General features: G+C 45.4%; 1 protein-coding gene and 3 non-coding genes across 4 annotated transcripts; all 4 read left to right on the top strand.

Annotated features, from left to right (window-relative positions):
• Positions 1-7,173: 7,173 nt before the first annotated feature.
• Positions 7,174-12,034, top strand: rps8a (ribosomal protein S8a). Its single transcript, XM_029706078.1, has 6 exons — positions 7,174-7,255; positions 8,255-8,361; positions 8,658-8,757; positions 9,369-9,544; positions 11,173-11,302; positions 11,879-12,034. Exons 1-6 carry the CDS (start codon positions 7,252-7,254, stop codon positions 11,986-11,988), a joined length of 627 nt encoding a protein of 208 aa, XP_029561938.1. The 5' UTR covers positions 7,174-7,251; the 3' UTR covers positions 11,989-12,034.
• LOC115157803 (small nucleolar RNA SNORD55/SNORD39) lies at positions 8,094-8,160 on the top strand. The gene has a single exon (XR_003868558.1). It is a non-coding gene; the product is annotated as a small nucleolar RNA SNORD55/SNORD39 (small nucleolar RNA).
• On the top strand, positions 8,430-8,536 carry LOC115157806 (small nucleolar RNA SNORD46). The gene has a single exon (XR_003868561.1). It is a non-coding gene; the product is annotated as a small nucleolar RNA SNORD46 (small nucleolar RNA).
• LOC115157805 (small nucleolar RNA SNORD38) lies at positions 8,835-8,903 on the top strand. The gene has a single exon (XR_003868560.1). It is a non-coding gene; the product is annotated as a small nucleolar RNA SNORD38 (small nucleolar RNA).
• Positions 12,035-17,402: the final 5,368 nt, after the last annotated feature.

Genomic DNA, 17,402 nt, shown 5'->3' with positions numbered 1-17,402 from the left:
ACCTTCATGGCTTAAAATAATTATGGACTGTCGTTTCTCTGCTTGTTTGAGCTGTTCTTGCCATGATATGGACTTGGTCTTTTACCAAATGGGCTATCTTCTGTATATCACCCCTACCTTGTCATAACACAACTGATTGGCTCAAATGCATTAAGAAGGAAAGCAATTACACGTAAACTTTTAACAAGGCACGCCAGTTAATTGAAACACTTTCCAGGTGACTACCTCATTTGTATGTATTATGGATCCAAGGCAGCAGGTACTCTTCCTGGGGTTTATTATGGATCCCCATTAGTTCCTGTCAAGGTAGCAGCTACTCTTCCTGGGGTTTATTATGGATCCCCATTAGTTCCTGCCAAGGCAGCAGCTACTCTTCCTGGGGTCCAACAAAATTAAGGCAGTTTATACAATTTTAAAAACATTACAATATATTCATAGATTTCACAACACACTGTGTGCCCTCAGGCCCCTACTCCACCACATCTACAGTACTAAATCTATGTGTGTGTGTGTGTGTATGTTATCGTGTGTGTGTGTGTGTGTGTGTATGTTATCGTCTGTGTGTGTATGCATCTGTCTGTGCCTGTGTCTGTGTTGCTTCACAGTCCCTGCTGTTCCATAAGGTGTTTTTTTTTAAATATTTTTTTTTAAATCTAATTTTACTGCTGGCATCAGTTACCTGATGTGGAATAGAGCTCCATGTAGTCATGGCTCTATGTAGTACTGTGCTCCTCCCATAGTCTGTTCTGGACTTGAGGACTGTGAAGAGACCTCTGGTGGCATGTCTTGTGGGGTATGCATGGGTGTCTGAGCTGTGTGCCAGTAGTTCAGACAGCTCCGTACATTCAAGTAGTGATGAAGTCAATCTCTCCTCCACTTTCAGCCAGGAGAAATTGACATGCATATTATTAATATTAGCTCTCTGTGTACATCCAAGGGTCAGCCGTGCTGCCCTGTTCTGAGACAATTGCAATTTTCCTAAATCCTTTTTTGTGGCACCTGACCACAGGACTGAACAGTAGTCCACGTGCGACAAAACTAGGGCCTGTAGGACCTGCCTTGTTGATAGTGTTGTTAAGAAGGCAGAGCAGCTCTTTATTATAGACAGGGAGAGGTCTATCTTGGCTACTACTGCATCAATATGTTTTGACTATGACAGTTTACAATCCAGGGTTTCACTATATTGGATCGCTCCAATATATTGGTATCACTCCGCGGCGGAGGGATACATCCGAGGTGAGGATTTACAGATTTACTCCAGGTGTACACCTGTCTCACGGCTGGGGTCCGCCCCTATATATAGACCCCATGGCCGCGCGACACGTTCTTTCATTTTCTCTGCGGACGTCCGCATGGTTTGAGGTACAAATTTTTATGAAGTTCGCTTGGTAAGTGTAATACCTTGCGTGGAAGTATACTCACTGGTTGTTTGCAGCTGTCCACATGGCCAGCCCTTCCTGTTGAGTGCTGGTTGTTTGCAGCTATCCACATGGCCGGCCCTTCCTGTTGAGTGCTGGTTGTTTGTAGCTGTCCACATGGCCGGCCCTTCCTGTTGAGTGCTGGTTGTTTGCAGCTGTCCACATGGCCGGCCCTTCCTGTTGAGTGCTGGTTGTTTGCAGCTGTCCACATGGCCGGCCCTTCCTGTTGAGTGCTGGTTGTTTGCAGCTGTCCACATGGCCGGCCCCTCCTGTTGAGTGCTGGTTGTTTGCAGCTGTCCACATGGCCGGCCCTTCCTGTTGAGTGCTGGTTGTTTGCAGCTGTCCACATGGCCAGCCCCTCCTGTTGAGTGCTGCACTCACTGCGTACGGTTAATCTGTATCTTCCGTCCGTGGTTTTGTCGTGCTTGTGTTTCGTTGACGTTACACTACGACTCCGTGTGCATCCTGGCTTGTTCTCTGTGTGTGTTGTGAATTGCTTAATATCTGCTAATTGCCCTACAAGTTTTTTTTTTATTTTCTTGTTCTTTCCCCTAATCGAAATCAAATCAAATTTATTTATATAGCCCTTCGTACATCAGCTGAAATCTCAAAGTGCTGTACAGAAACCCAGCCTAAAACCCCAAACAGCAAGCAATGCATGTGAAAGAAGCACGGTGGCTAGGAAAAACTCCCTAGGAAAAACTCCTTAGAAAGGCAAAAAACCTAGGAAGAAACCTAGAGAGGAACCAGGCTATGAGGGGTGGCCAGTCCTCTTCTGGCTGTGCCGGGTGGATATTATAACAGAACATGGTCAAGATGTTAAAATGTTAATAAATGACCAGCATGGTCAAATAATAATAATCATAGTAGTTGTCGAGGGTGCAACAAGCACGTCCGGTGAACAGGTCAGGGCTCCATAGCCGCAGGCAGAACAGTTGAAACTGGAGCAGCAGCATGGCCAGGTGGACTGGGGACAGCAAGGAGTCATCATGCCAGGTAGTCCTGAGGCATGGTCCTAGGGCTCAGGTCCTCCGAGAGAAAGAAAGAAAGAGAGAATTAGAGAGAGCATATATAAATTCACACAGGACACCGGATAAGACGAGAAATACTCCAGATGTAACAGACTGACATAAACTACTGCAGCATAAATACTGGAGGCTGAGACAGGAGGGATCAGAAGACACTGTGGCCCCATCCGATGATACCCCCGGACAGGCCCTACATAATGTAAGAGTATTGTGGTGGGCTTCCACTACATTGAGACATTAAGTTTGGAGTTCCTTAATTAACAGAGTTACTCCATCGTATGGTGCTGTTTTTACTGCTTGGATTTTAAACCAGCTAGGTAATAATGCAGTTGGTGTGATTAAAAAAATAAAATAAAACCCACATATATCAAATACATTACCTAGTTGCTGTTTTGTCTGCTTGTTTTTCCCCACAGGGGTCTTCCCCATTTTTTGCAGAGGTACTGGGTAATTTATCCCTCACTGGGTTCCTATTCCTCCAAGTGGGTCATGACATAAGCTCTCCCAGGGCGTTGGACCCCTGCTCCGTGGCCTTGCTGGCTTGGCTGAGTTTACGGCTTCCCTTTGTGACAGGTGTGATGGTGGCATCCCCCTTGAGCTCTGCATACCTCGTGTCTGCACTGCGTGGGCAGAGGGGAGCGGGCCATGGCGCAGGTGATTACCTCCCGGCGCCATCTCTGGCTGGCCCAATCCCGTCTGCCAACTGCTCTCCAGAGCACATTTTCCACTCTCCCCATCACCCCGGGGCTGACCTTTGGCACAGGGGTTAATGACATTCTGGAGCATACCGATAAGGTTCGTAGGGACCGGGAGACCCTGAGATGGTTCATGCCGCCATCTCAGGCCCCAGGTTCAAGGCAAACAGACTGCCGCCACCCACCTGCACCTGAACGACGGTGGGGTCCCTCTCCTGCCCCATCGCCTCGTGCTGAGGAATGACAGTGGAGAGGGGCACAGCGTGCGGTGGAACAACAACTTGTCAACCGTCACCGCCATAGGGACGTGACTGAGGGACCCATGCGCCCGGGGCGCCAGAGGAAAGGCGGGCCCCGGCAGGAACCCTGACACACCCTTTCCCGGCCTCGGCTGCTTCTCCTGGTCAAAGGGCAAAGTGGGAGGAGTGCGTAGAGTCCCCATGGGTGTTGTCCACAATGCTCGAGGGGTACCGACTCCAATTTCGGTGCTGGCCCCCGTCCTTCAGGGGCCTTCGTGTCACCACGGTGGTCGACCACCTGAAAGAAAACCCTGCGGCTGGAGATCTCCTCACTCCTGGACAAGGGTTCCATCCGCAGGATCGAGACTTCAGAACGTCTAGGTGGGTTTTACTCCACCTATTTTGTGGTCCCAAAAAGAGACGGCGGGTTTCGACCGATTCTGGACCTCCGCAACGTCAATGTGTACTTAAAGGTACTGAGGTTCCACATGCTGTCCCCAGCCCGCGTGTTGCAGGCCATGTCCAGGTACCAGTGGTTTGTGATGCTGGACCTGAGGGATGCGTATTTCCATGTTCCTGTTCACCCAGCTCATTGGCAGTACCTCCGATTCACTTTGGTTCTTCCCTTCACCTTCTCCTTGGCACCCCACACTTTCACAAAGTGCATGGACTCTGTCCTGGCACCTCTCTCGTCCCGAGGGTTGTTGACACTCAATTACCTGGACGATTGGCTGATTTCTGCCCCAACCAGGACCCAGGTCCTGTCAGAGACATGCTCCTGACCCACATCGGCGGGCTGGGCATTACTGTAAACAACAAGAGTCGTCGTCTGACGCCAACCCAGAGGGTGGACTTCATTGGCATAGAACTGGACTCGGTCCTCATGAGAGCACGCCTGCCCACCAGAAGGATTCAGGCGATCTTATCTTGCCTCGACCACTTTCGGCAGGGGCGGATGGTATCCATCCTAACCTGCCAACACCTGTTGGGCTTGCAGACGGCGGCCTCGTTGTTGATTTCCCCCTGGACCTGCTCCATCTCCGGCCTCTTCAACGATGTTTCAACTCCCACCGGCTTCACCCGAAGCACCACCGTCACCACCAGCCTCGGGTGACCACACAGTGGCTCTGAGGTGGCACTGTCACTCCTTTCTCTCAGGTGGGGTGGAGATGCTGAGGATGTGCTGCACAGACGCCTCCCAGTTCGGCTGGTGGGGTGTGACCCAAGGGCAGGTCGGCCAGCGGCTGTTGGCTACCCCCTTGGAGCGGCAGGCACATCCTATACCACTAGAGCTCCGAGCGGTACTGCTGGCCCTGCAGTCTCTCCTTCCACATCTGAAGGGAAAACATGTCCTGGTGAGAACGGACAACACCACAGTGGTGGCTTATATTGGGAGGGTGCAGGCGGACCTGTTTGCCTCCCTGGACAATGCACACTGTCCCCTGCGGTACTCCATGTTGGAGCCACCAGGGCCTCTGGGCTTGTTCTGGCTCATGATTGGCCAGGGCTGGAGCTTTACGTATTCTCCCTTGATCCAGGCTGTGTTGGACAGGACCAGGTTGGCAGAGAATCATCTGCTTCTGGTGGCCCCATACGAACCTGGTTCAGCCTTCTCCTGTCACTGTTGTCTGGGACACCTTGGCAACTTCCCTTGAGACCGGACCTGCTGTCTCAGGCCGGGAGAACTCTGTGGCATCCAAGGCCGCACCGCCTCAGTCTGTGGGCTTGGCCACTGAACGGCACCAACGGTCCATTTTTAGGACTACAGGAGGGTGTAATGAACACCATGCAGAACTCAAGGGTACAACCGCGGGATACCAGTTGCGCTGGATGTTGTTCTGCTCTTGGTGTACTGGTATTGAGGTTGTGCCTGAGTCATGTGGGTTGCATTATGTCCTCCCAAATACCTGCAGTCTCGCTTGGATGAGCGCTTGACAGCCTCTACACTGAGAGGGTATTTGGCCACTATATCTTCCTGCCATGTTGGGGTGGATGGACAGGCCATGTGGGGTGGATGGACAGGCCATGTGGGGTGGGTGGATGGACAGGCCATGTGGGGTGGGTGGATGGACAGGCCATGTGGGGTGGGTGGATGGACAGGCCATGTGGGGTGGGTGGATGGACAGGCCATGTGGGGTGGGTGGATGGACAGGCCATGTGGGGTGGATGGACAGGCCATGTGGGGTGGATGGACAAGCCATGTGGGGTGGATGGACAAGCCATGTGGGGTGGATGGACAGGCCATGTGGGGTGGATGGACAGGCCATGTGGGGCGGATGGACAGGCCATGTGGGGCGGATGGACAGGCCACGTGGGGCGGATGGGCAGGCCATGTGGGGCGGATGGACAGGCCATGTATCCGTCTGGGCCTCCCTCCGGCCATGCTGTGTCCTGTAAGGACACTGGCTGCCTATGTACATTTTAAATTTTTTTTTACATTTTAGTCATTTAGCAGACGCTCTTATCCAGAGCGACTTACAGTAGTGAATACATACATTACTTGAATTTTTTTTTTTTGTCTTTTTTTTTTTGTACGATCAGTGAGAACAACAGACCAGCTCTTTTGTCTGCTATGGTGAGAGAGTCTTCGGGACTGGGCTATCAAATCAGAGGCTCTCTCACTGAAAATGTGGAAATGATTACGACAGCATACTTCCTGGTTGGCAGGCCAGTGCTGGAATCTGTGGTGGCACATTGAACACGAGGTGTGGCTGCATCCTGGGCTCTACTGAGAGGAGTGGCCCTCGCTGATATCTGTGCTGCGGCCAGCTGGGCTTCGTCTTGCACCTTTGCTAGGTACTAATCGGGTAAATGTGGGCCCTCCCTCTGCGGTTGGCTCAGCGGTCCTGGGCGTCGCCTTCCCTTCCCGGGGACATTGACGGCCCCTACGTCTCGGTCCCTCGCTGGGACTTCGCCGCTGGCTGGCCAGGTCCCTCTAGCACCGAGTAATCTGGTACGTTTATACCAATATATTGGAGTGATCCAATATAGTGAAACATAACGAAGGTTACATGAGCTATATGGATCACTCCAATCCTCTACGGTGCTACAGGCGACTCAGAAATGATGTAGAGAACGTGTGTCGCGGCCATGGGGTCTATATTTAGGGGCGGACCCCAGCCGTGACACAGGTGTACACCTGGAGTAAATCTGTAAATCCTCACCTCGGATGTATCCCTCCGCCGCGGAGTGATACCAATATATTGGAGCGATCCAAATATCTCACATAACAAAAGGTTAAGTATGTAACCATGGTTACTCCAAGCATTTTATTCGTCTCAACTTGCTCAATGTCCACATTATTTATTACAAGATTTAGTTGAGGTTTAGTGAATGATTTGTCCCAAATACAATGCTTTTAGTTTTGTAAATAATTAGGGTTAAACTTAAGGTGGTGGAGAGAATGCCGAGTGTGTGCAAAACTGACATCAAAGTTAAGGGTGGCTTCTTTGAAGAATCTCAAATATAAAATTATATTTAGATTTGTAACTTTTTTTTTTTCTTCGTTACAACATGATTCGATATGTTATTTCATAGTTTTGATGCCTTCACTATTATTCTACAATGTAGAAAATAATCCAAAAATCAACTCTGTAATGAGGCGTGTCCAAGTTTTTAACTGGTACTCGAAGTATAAATCTCTACAGTAATAGTTTTGGGGCTTTCATGTTTTATCCTGGTTGGTGCACAAAAAAATCCCACACAGATTGGCTGTTAAATCAATATTTCAGTTTTATGCTCATACATTTCTAGAGTTCTCGTACAGTCTCGCGATATCTTCTATAGTTCTCGTACAGTCTCGCGATATTTGACACCTTCAAACTTCTCCCATGAACCTTTGCGTGTTCTCTTTTCTAGCCGGCGCCTGAGAATGGGTACGTGTTTTCATCCTCCAGTCGCTGACACAATCCTTATCCATCACTTGTTTTACCTCAGGAATATAACTATAATGGTTTGGCAGATTATAATTTTATTTGAATATATACTGGAATGTTGTTGAATTGTACTAATATCCACATAGATGATTATTTTTCTACTTCATTTAATGTAAAAGGATGTCATGTTACAAGATGGCGGCTCTCATGGGCTAGTCTACTTCACTTGCAATTGAGCGTTTTGCAGCTAGTTCTCAAATTGCACTGTCGCTTGTATTAATAGTTACCTAGTTTTGGTCTACCTTTTAGACCTAATATACATTGCTGTGTTGCGTTGTTTTGGTAGACATTTAGCTTGCAAGTCTTCCTCGTTTTAGCTAGTGATTTTAGCTATAAGCTAGCGATAGGCCTCTGGATAATATTTTTTAAAAACGTGCTCAATTTAGTACCTCCTTTTTACAAATGAATCGATATATCGAGTAAATCGTTGCATGTTTACTAAGAAATGTGTATCTACTGGACTTTGTTCAGTGATTAGCAGGATCCTTTTTGTTAGTACTATGCTAATGGGCTATGGCTCCTCAGAATCACGCTAGCTAAGGCTAACGAGCTAGCAGTATAACTAGTTGTACACATTTTTACATTTTAGTCATTTAGCAGATGCTCTTATCCAGAGCGACATACAGTAGTGAATGCATACATTTCATTTCACGCATTTTTGTTGTTGTACTGGCCCCCCGTGGGAATCGAACCCACAACCCTGGCGTTGCAAACACCATGCTCTACCAACTGAGCCAGAAGGAAGTACACGCCATTCGGAGGAGCTTTGTGTTTTGAGTGAATATGATGACAATTAGGTTTCCGAGATTACTGTGCGGATAACCACCTTGGAGAACTGACACTCACAAGCACAAAGACTTCCTTTTTTTGGTATTAATGTTTTTTTTGTTGTTGCCAAGTTTGCTTCTTTCTCACTTGTATCTCGTTTCTGTGGCCCAGGTATCTCTAGGGACAACTGGCATAAACGCCGCAAGACCGGCGGCAAACGGAAGCCCTACCACAAGAAGAGGAAGTATGAACTGGGTCGTCCACCTGCAAACACAAAGGTAAAGAGACGCCGACCACGTGTTTTGCGATATTGTAGACAGTAGCTAGTAAAATGAGGGTTGATTGCGGTGTGGATGATTACAAATTGACCATAGGCAGGTCTGTTTTGACCGTTTTGGTTAAAGTTTTAGGACCTACCAATGACCCGGACTGTCATAGTTACACTGACACACCTCTGCCGAACAATGGGGGACATGTGGCCACCGGGTATCCCCATGTAATGCAATGAATTCACTCATGATTTGTTTGGTTTCTACTATTTAAAAAAATGTAAAAATGCTTCTCATGTCCTCAGATCGGACCTCGCCGTATTCACACGGTGAGAACCCGCGGTGGCAACAAGAAGTACCGTGCTCTTAGGGTCGACGTGGGTAATTTCTCATGGGGCTCTGAGTGTAAGTTTCCATACTGGTCGTTCTGCTATGGATATCAGCTGTACACACTAATTGAATCTATAAAGGTGTCGTGAGTCTTTCCATGAAGATATCCATGTCCAGTTCTGCTACTGAATGTTTGTGACGATATTCGTGACTCTGAGAAAGACAAAAAGCTACATTCACCCATGAAACGCGATGTGTTTTGAGTTTTACTGCCTACATGTGTGCATTTGGCCATAATGCTACTTTTGAAATGTTAAACTATACTGAACATAACATGCAACTGTCTCCAATATTTTACAGAGTAAAAAATAAACAGTAGTTTGAAATTAATTCATTAGGCCCTAATCTGTGGATTTCACACAACTGCAGGAATACACATAGCTTAAAGGTTGGGGTGAGGATGTTATGGATTATATTTCAGCTCATGAAACGTCACCAACACGTTGCCTACATGTTTATTTGTTCAGTATAAATTGACATTTTTACCGCTACTAAAACTCTCATGGCTCTGTGTTTTTAGTTCTACACATTACTTCAAACCCTGTTTCATAACCCCAGTAATATTACCAGTACACACACAGGTGGTAGTGTTGGTAATTGACACGGGTCTTGTGTTCATTTTGCAGGCTGTACTCGTAAGACCAGACTAATTGATGTGGTGTACAACGCCTCTAACAACGAGTTGGTGAGAACCAAGACCTTGGTGAAGAACTGCATCGTTCTCGTCGACAGCCTGCCTTACAGGCAGTGGTATGAGGCCCACTTCGCCACTCCTCTGGGACGCAAGAAGGGAGCCAAGCTGGTACGTACAAGTCCCATTGAACAAAAAATATAAATACAACATTTAAAGTGTTGGTTTCATGTTTTAATGAGCCAGCATTTTAAAATAAATCCATACTTTCCATACACACAACTTTTTTCTAAATTTTGTACACAATCCTTTACATCTGTTAGTGAGCATTTCTCCTTAGCTAAGATAATCCAGCCACCTCACAGGTGTGACATCAAGAAGCTGATTAAACAGCATTACACAGGTGCACCTTGTGCTGGGGACAATTAAAGGCCGCTCTAAAATGTGCTGTTTTGTCACACAACACAATGCCACAGATTTCTCAAGTTGAGTGAGCGTGCAATTGGCATGCTGACTGCAGGAATGTCCACCAGAACTGTTGCCAGAGAATTTAATTTTAATTTCTCTATCATAAGTGGGTCTCCGACGTCATTCTAGAGAATATGGCAGTACGTCCAACCGGCCTCTCATCCACAGACCACGTGTAACCACGCCAACCGAGGACCTCCACATCCGGCTGCGAGGGCGTCTGAGCCCAGCCACTCAAAAACGGATAAAATTGTGTTTCGCACAACTGAATAATTTCTGCACTAACTGCTGTTAGCCGTCGTAACCGATTTTCAGTGGGCAAATACTCACCTTCAATGGCAACTGGCAGGCTGGGGAAGTGGGCTCTTTACAGATGAATCCCGTGTTTTGACAGCATGTGGGCGAGCGGTTTGCTGGTGTCAGCGTTGTGTACAGTGCCCCATGGTAGAGTTATGGTATGGGCAGGCAGGCATAAGCTACAGACACAATTGCATTTTATCGATGGCAATTTGAATGCACAGAGATATCCTGAGGCCCATCGTCGTGCCATTCATCCACCACCATCACCTCATGTTTCAGCATGATAATGCACGGCAGCATGTCGCAAGGATCTGTACGCCATTCCTGGAAGCTGAAAAATGTCCCAGTTCTTCCATGACCTGCATACTCACCAGACATGTCACCCATTGAGCATGTTTGGGATGCTCTGGATCAACGTGTACGACCGCGTGTTCCAGTTTCTGCCGATATCCAGCAACTTCACACAGCCATTGAAGAGGAGTGGGACAACATTCCACAGGCCACAATCAACAGCCTGATTAACTCCCTGCGGTGTTTTTTAATATTTTTTAATTTAACTAGGCAAGTCAGTTAAGAACAAATTCTTATTTACAATGACGACCTAGGAACGGTGGGTTAACTGCCTTGTTCAGGGGCAGAACGACTAGTCCACCGCTCTAACCACTAGGCTACCTGCCATCCCGAGTGTGTCGTGCTGCATGAGGCAAATGGTGGTCACACCCAAAACTACAATTTATTTTAAAGGTATCTGTGACCGACAGATGCATATCTGTATTCCCAGTCATGTGAAATCCATAGATTAGGACCTAATGATTTTATTTCAATTGACTGATTTCCTTTAATGAAATGTCACACAGTATCTGCAGGCCGGGGATCAACTGCACTAGTTGACCTGTTTATTCACACTGCAGGTATAAACGGTTCAGTGAAATGCTTTCCTGCAGACTCAACAACAGTGCGGTTAAATGTATTGGATATCGTACAAGTATTCCATTGGTGCTCATCATTAACGTCTTTATTTCCTGTCTCAGACTCCCGAGGAGGAAGAGGTAATCAACAAGAAGAGGTCGAAGAAGATCCAGAAGAAGTTTGAGGAGCGGAAGAAGAACTGCAAGATCAGCCCTCTCCTGGAGGAGCAGTTCATGCAGGGGAAACTCCTCGGTGAGTCTAGGACCTTTAAGGTCAGGGCTCCTATTCTGTAGTGAGTCTACAGCCTCTGCTTCTACTGGGTAGAACTGTGCTGTTTTTATGGTCAGGGATCAGGGCTCCTATTCTGTAGTGTTTTTTATATATATATATATATATATTATACTCCAGGTTACTGTGGGTTTTCATCCTGGGACTCATGGCATATTCAGGTTTAGTTTCCAGACGTGCACAAACACGCGTGAGGGATCTAGTAATGTTTTATAGTCTAGGTCAGAACTGTCTGAATCGGGTGTGATGGTGCAGGGCTGGAATAAAACCCTCTGTGCTCCTTGTATCTTTTGGGATTGGGGGCTCGTTCCTCCCCAGCACTAACACCTTATTAACCGAACTTCATCAGTTGTGCTGGGCTGTAACGAACAAGTGTGAAGAACACTGCATTATAATGTGATGGTCAATTTATTCATGATATCTGAATCCTCAACGATAATACCCACATGTCAATTTCCTGATGGGACTTCTGTTAAATTTCTAGCTGGTGTTTCTTGACTTGGTAATAATTGTTCTTTCTCTCCCTTCCCTACGTCCCAGCCTGCATTGCCTCCAAGCCCGGCCAGTGCGGCAGGGTGGATGGCTACATTTTGGAAGGCAAGGAGCTGGAGTTCTACCTGAGGAAGATAAAAGCCAAGAAGGGCAAATAAATCAGCTGTTTGATACCATGTCAATAAAAACACACAACTCCCACAAGTTTCAAGGTCTTTTTTTTTTTTTAGATGTAACTAATCAACCGTTTGCCATGGACAGGACATGTTGTGAAAGTGCTGGCGTTGCCCAAATTTACTCACACCTATTATTCAAACATTATATCCACTCTGCATGTCAACAGGCGTCTGTGTAGCAAGCTGCGAAAATGGGACTTGGTTCTATTTGAGACGTTCACTGCAAGTCCCACTTCAACCATCTACTCGAGTTTTCATAAACATTCGAACCCCCTGGTGGTTATTAGATAGACTACTGAGGAGATGACTTCCCTTTTTATATCTGGATTAATGATGGCTGTGCCAAGAGCATTTTGAGGTCATGAATTGTGATTTTAACTAATGTATTTTATGCTACATCTAAGCTTATAGGCCTGTGGGGGGGAAAAAAGCTTTGTGTAAAGTCTTTGTTTCACAAGCTGAAATATAATATCCCGGACATTTTTCATATTTACAACAATCTGACCTCGAATGTTGTGCGCTAATTTGTTTACGTTGCTGTTAGTGAGCATTTCTCCTTTTACCAAGATCAATCCTCCAGACAGGTATGGCATCTCAAGAAGCCGATTAAACTGCATGCTCATTTTTATTATGTCACATCACGTGTTTAGAAGATGGAATTGCAGCTGTAGTGAAATGCTTGTTCTCAGCTCTGACAATGCAGTAATATTTAACAATACACAGCTAAAGGAATGGAGTTAAGGAAGTAGAAGTATTTGGATGAGTCATGTCACAGCGGCAGGCTAAGCTACAGTATACATGAGTTGAGTAATACAAAATATTTTGAACGTTAAAGTGGCCAGTGGATCACAAATCTGTATATTGGGCATCAACCTGTAATGTACCAGCTATTTAAGTCTGATCGCCTTATTTATTTATTGCACCTTTATTTAACCAGGTAGGCTAGTTGAGAACAAGTTCTCATTTACAACTGCGACCTGGCGAGATAAAGCAAAGCAGTGTGACACAGACAACAACAGAGTTACACATGGAGTAAACAAGCCAATAACACAAACAAGTCAATGACAGTAGAAAAAGTCTACAGTGTGAGCAAAACGCATGAGGAGGTAAGGCAATAAATTGGCCATAGGAGCGAATAATTACAATTTAGCAGATTAACACGAGTGATAAATGAGCAGATGATGTGCAAGTAGAAATACTGGTGTGCAAAATAGTGGAAAAGTAAATAAAATAAAAACAGTATGGGGATGAGGTGGGTAGATTGGGTGGGCTATTTACAGATGGGCTATGTACAGCTGCAGCGATCGGTTAGCTGCTCAGACAGCTGATGTTTAAAGTTGGTGAGGGAAATAAAAGTCTCCAACTTCAGCGATTTTTGCAATTCGATCCAGTCACTGGCAGCAGAGAACTGGAAGGAGAGACGGCCAAAGGAGGAATTGGCTTTGGGGGTGACCAGTGAGATATACCTGCTGAAACGCGTGCTACAGGTGGGTGCTGCTATGGTGACCAGTGAGCTGAGATAAGGCGGAGCTTTACCTAGCAGGGTCTTATAGATGACCTGGAGCCAGTGGGTTTGGCGACGAATATGAAGCAAGGGCCAGCCAACGAGAGCGTACAGGTCACAGTGGTGGGTAGTATATGGGGCTTTGGTGACAAAATGGATGGCACTGTGATAGACTACATCCAGTTTGCTGAGTAGAGTATTGGAAGCTATTTTGTAGATGACATCGCCGAAGTCGAGGATCGGTAGGATAGTCAGTTTTACGAGGGTAAGTTTGGCGGCATGATATATGATAGTCCCACTAAGCCCAAACCAGATGGAATAGCGTATCGCTGCAAAATGCTGTGGTAGCCATGCTGGTTAAGTGTGCCTTGAATTCTAAATAAATCACAGTGTCACCAGCAAAGCACCATCACATCACCTCCTCCATGCTTCACGGTGGGAACCACAGATGCAGAGATCATCTGTTCACCTACTCTTCGTCTCACAAAGACACGACAGTTGGAACCAAAAATCTAAAATGTGGACTCATCAGACCAAAGGACAGATTTCCACCGGTCTAATCTCCATTACTCGTGTTTCTTGGCCCAAGCAAGTCTCTTCTTCTTATTGGTGTCCTTTAGTAGTGGTTTCTTTGCAGCAATTCAACCATGAAGACCTGATTCACGCAGTCTCCTCTGAACATGTTGATGTTGAGATGAGTCTGTTACTTGAACTCTGTGAAGCAATTATTTGGGCTGCAATTTCTGAGGCTGGTAAACTCTAATGAATTTGTCCTCTGCAGCAGAGGTAACTCTGGGTCTTCCTTTCCTGTGGTGGTCCTCATGAGAGCCAGTTTCATCATAGCGCTTGATGGTTTTTGCGATTGCACTTGAAGAAACTTTCAAAGTTCTTGAAACTTTCCGGATAGACTGACCATGTCTTAAAGTAATGATGGACTGCCGTTTTATCTTTTATCTTATTTGAGCTGTTTTTGCCATAATATGGACTTTTTACCAAATAGGGCTATCTTCTGTATACCACCCCTACCTTGTCACAACACAACTGATTGGCTCAAACGCATTAAGAAGGAAAGAAATTCCACAAATTAACTTTTAACAAGGCACACCTGTTAATTGAAATGCATTCCAGGTGACTACCTCATGAATCTGGTTGAGAGAATGCCAAGAGTGTGCAAAGCTGTCATCAAGGCAAAGGGTGGCTACTTTGAAGAATCTGAAATATAAAATATATTTTGATTTGTTTAATGCTTTTTTGGTTACTACATGATTCCGTATGTTTTATTTCATAGTTTTGATTCTATGTAGTAAAACAAAACAAAAAACCCTGGAATGAGTAGTTGTGTCCAAACGTTTGACTGGTACTGTAAATATCATTTTTAAATCCAAAAATGTACGTAGCAACTACACATTGCCCCTTTTAAGTCTATCAAAAGTGTGTGAGTTTGAGCATGTGTCCATTAGGCCTATGGATGTTTTTTATCAGCCTGAATTAGATTGAGCAATAAAGGCCCCACTTTTATTCCATAGGCTGGGATTCGCACAATGCAGCTGTTGCTATCCATCAAACCCATTTGGTGTGTCATCATAGTGGTCTCTGATTGGTGGTCATCATTTGGTGTGTCATCCTAGTGGTCTCTGATTGGTGGTCATCATTTGGTGTGTCATCATTAGTGGTCTCTGATTGGTGGTCATCATTTGGTGTGTCATCCTAGTGGTCTCTGATTGGTGGTCATCATTTGGTGTGTCATCATTAGTGGTCTCTGATTGGTCTCTGATAACTCAGTAAAATCTTTGAAATTCTTGCATGTTGTGATTATTTTTGTTCAATATAGTGTAGTTGTGATGGGCCATTGTCAGATGGCAGCCAACTGGTGAAGGGCATAAAGGGGGGAAAAAGTGACATCCTCAAACTGCTTATAACAAACTCTTTGTGATACTGAAATTATAATGACCGTTATTTAGGAAAAGTCAATGATGGGGGATGTGACTTTGAAAATGGCAGAGCAGCAAGGATGCACAACTCTGGATTTCTTACATATTCTTAGATCTATCTGGATTCCTTACATATTCTTGGATCTATCTGGATTCCTTACATATTCTTGGATCTATCTGGATTCCTTACATATTCTTGGATCTATCTGGATTCCTTACATATTCTTAGATCTATCTGGATTCCTTACATATTCTTGGATCTATCTGGATTCCTTACATATTCTTAGATCTATCTGGATTCCTTACATATTCTTAGATCTATCTGGATTCCTTACATATTCTTAGATCTATCTGGATTCCTTACATATTCTTAGATTTATCTGGATTCCTTACATATTCTTAGATTTATATGGATTCCTTACATATTCTTAGATTTATCTGGATTCCTTACATATTCTTAGATTTCTTCGGTTCGCGTCTAGAGCTTAAATGATTTTTTTTTTTTTTTTTTTACATTTCACCTTTATTTAACCAGGTAGGCAAGTTGAGAACAAGTTCTCATTTACAATTGCGACCTGGCCAAGATAAAGCAAAGCAGTTCGACAACATACAACAACACAGAGTTACACATGGAGTAAACAACATACAGTCAAAAATACAGTAGAAAAAAATAAGACTATATACAATGTGAGCAAATGATGTGAGATAAGGGAGGTAAAGGCAAAAAAAATGCCATGGTGGCAAAGTAAATAAAGTATAGCAAGAAAAACACTGGAATGGTAGATTTGTAGTTTGAAGAAAGTTCAAAGTTAAAATATAAATAATATGGTGCAAAGGAGCAAAATAAATAAAATAAATAAATACAGTAGGGGAAGAGGTAGTAGTTTGGGCTAAATTATAGATGGGCTATGTACAGGTGCAGTGATCTGTGAGCTGCTCTGACAGCTGGTGCTTAAAGCTAGTGAGGGAGATAAGTGTTTCCAGTTTCAGAGATTTTTGTAGTTCGTTCCAGTCATTGGCAGCAGAGAACTGGAAGGAGAGACGACCAAAGGAGGAGTTGGCTTTAGGGGTGACCAGAGAGATATACCTGCTGGAGCGCGTGCTACAGGTGGGTGCTGCTATGGTGACCAGTGAGCGGAGATAAGGGGGGACTTTACCTAGCAGGGTCTTGTAGATGACCTGGAGCCAATGTGTTTGGCGACGATTATGAAGTGAAGGCCAGCCAACGAGAGCATACAGGTCGCAGTGGTGGGTTGTATATGGGGCTTTGGTGACAAAACGGATGGCACTGTGATAGACTGCATTCAGCTTGTTGAGTAGGGTATTGGAGGCTATTTTGTAAATGACATCGCCGAAGTCGAGGATTGGTAGGATGGTCAGTTTTACGAGGGTATGTTTGGCAGCATGAGTGAAGGATGCTTTGTTGCGAAATAGGAAGCCAATTCTAGATTTCACTTTGGATTGTAGATGATTGATGTGAGTCTGGAAGGAGAGTTTACAGTCTAACCAGACACCTAGGTATTTGTAGTTGTCCACAAATTCTAAGTTTGAACCGTCCAGAGAAGTTATGCTGGATGGGCGGGCAGGTGCAGGCAGCGATCGGTTGAAGAGCATGCATTTAGTTTTACTTGTGTTTAGGAGCAGTTGGAGACCACGGAAGGAGAGTTGAATGGTATTGAAGCTCGTCTGGAGGGTTGTTAACACAGTGTCCAAAGAAGGGCCAGAAGTATACAGAATGGTGTCGTCTGCGTAGAGGTGGATCAGAGATTCACCAGCAGCAAGAGCGACATCATTTATGTATACAGAGAAAAGAGTTGGCCCAAGAATTGAACCCTGTGGTACAACCATAGAGACTGCCAGAGGTCCAGACAGTAGGCCCTCCGATTTGACACACTGAACTCTGTCAGAGAAGTAGTTGGTGAACCAGGCGACGCAATCGTTTGAGAAACCAAGGCTACTAA

This window comes from Salmo trutta, chromosome 21 (genome assembly GCF_901001165.1).
Source record: "Salmo trutta chromosome 21, fSalTru1.1, whole genome shotgun sequence".
In the NCBI taxonomy this organism is placed as follows: domain Eukaryota; kingdom Metazoa; phylum Chordata; class Actinopteri; order Salmoniformes; family Salmonidae; genus Salmo; species Salmo trutta.
Note: the sequence above shows the minus strand (reverse complement) of the source record. Positions and strands in the feature narration are given on the sequence as shown.

What these genes read in the sequence shown, in the direction of transcription:
- rps8a (XM_029706078.1), top strand. An exon ending in GTCCACCTGCAAACACAAAG is followed by an intron (nt 8,362 to 8,657) that starts GTAAAGAGACGC and finishes TCATGTCCTCAG; the next exon opens with ATCGGACCTCGCCGTATTCA. An exon ending in CATGCAGGGGAAACTCCTCG is followed by an intron (nt 11,303 to 11,878) that starts GTGAGTCTAGGA and finishes CCTACGTCCCAG; the next exon opens with CCTGCATTGCCTCCAAGCCC.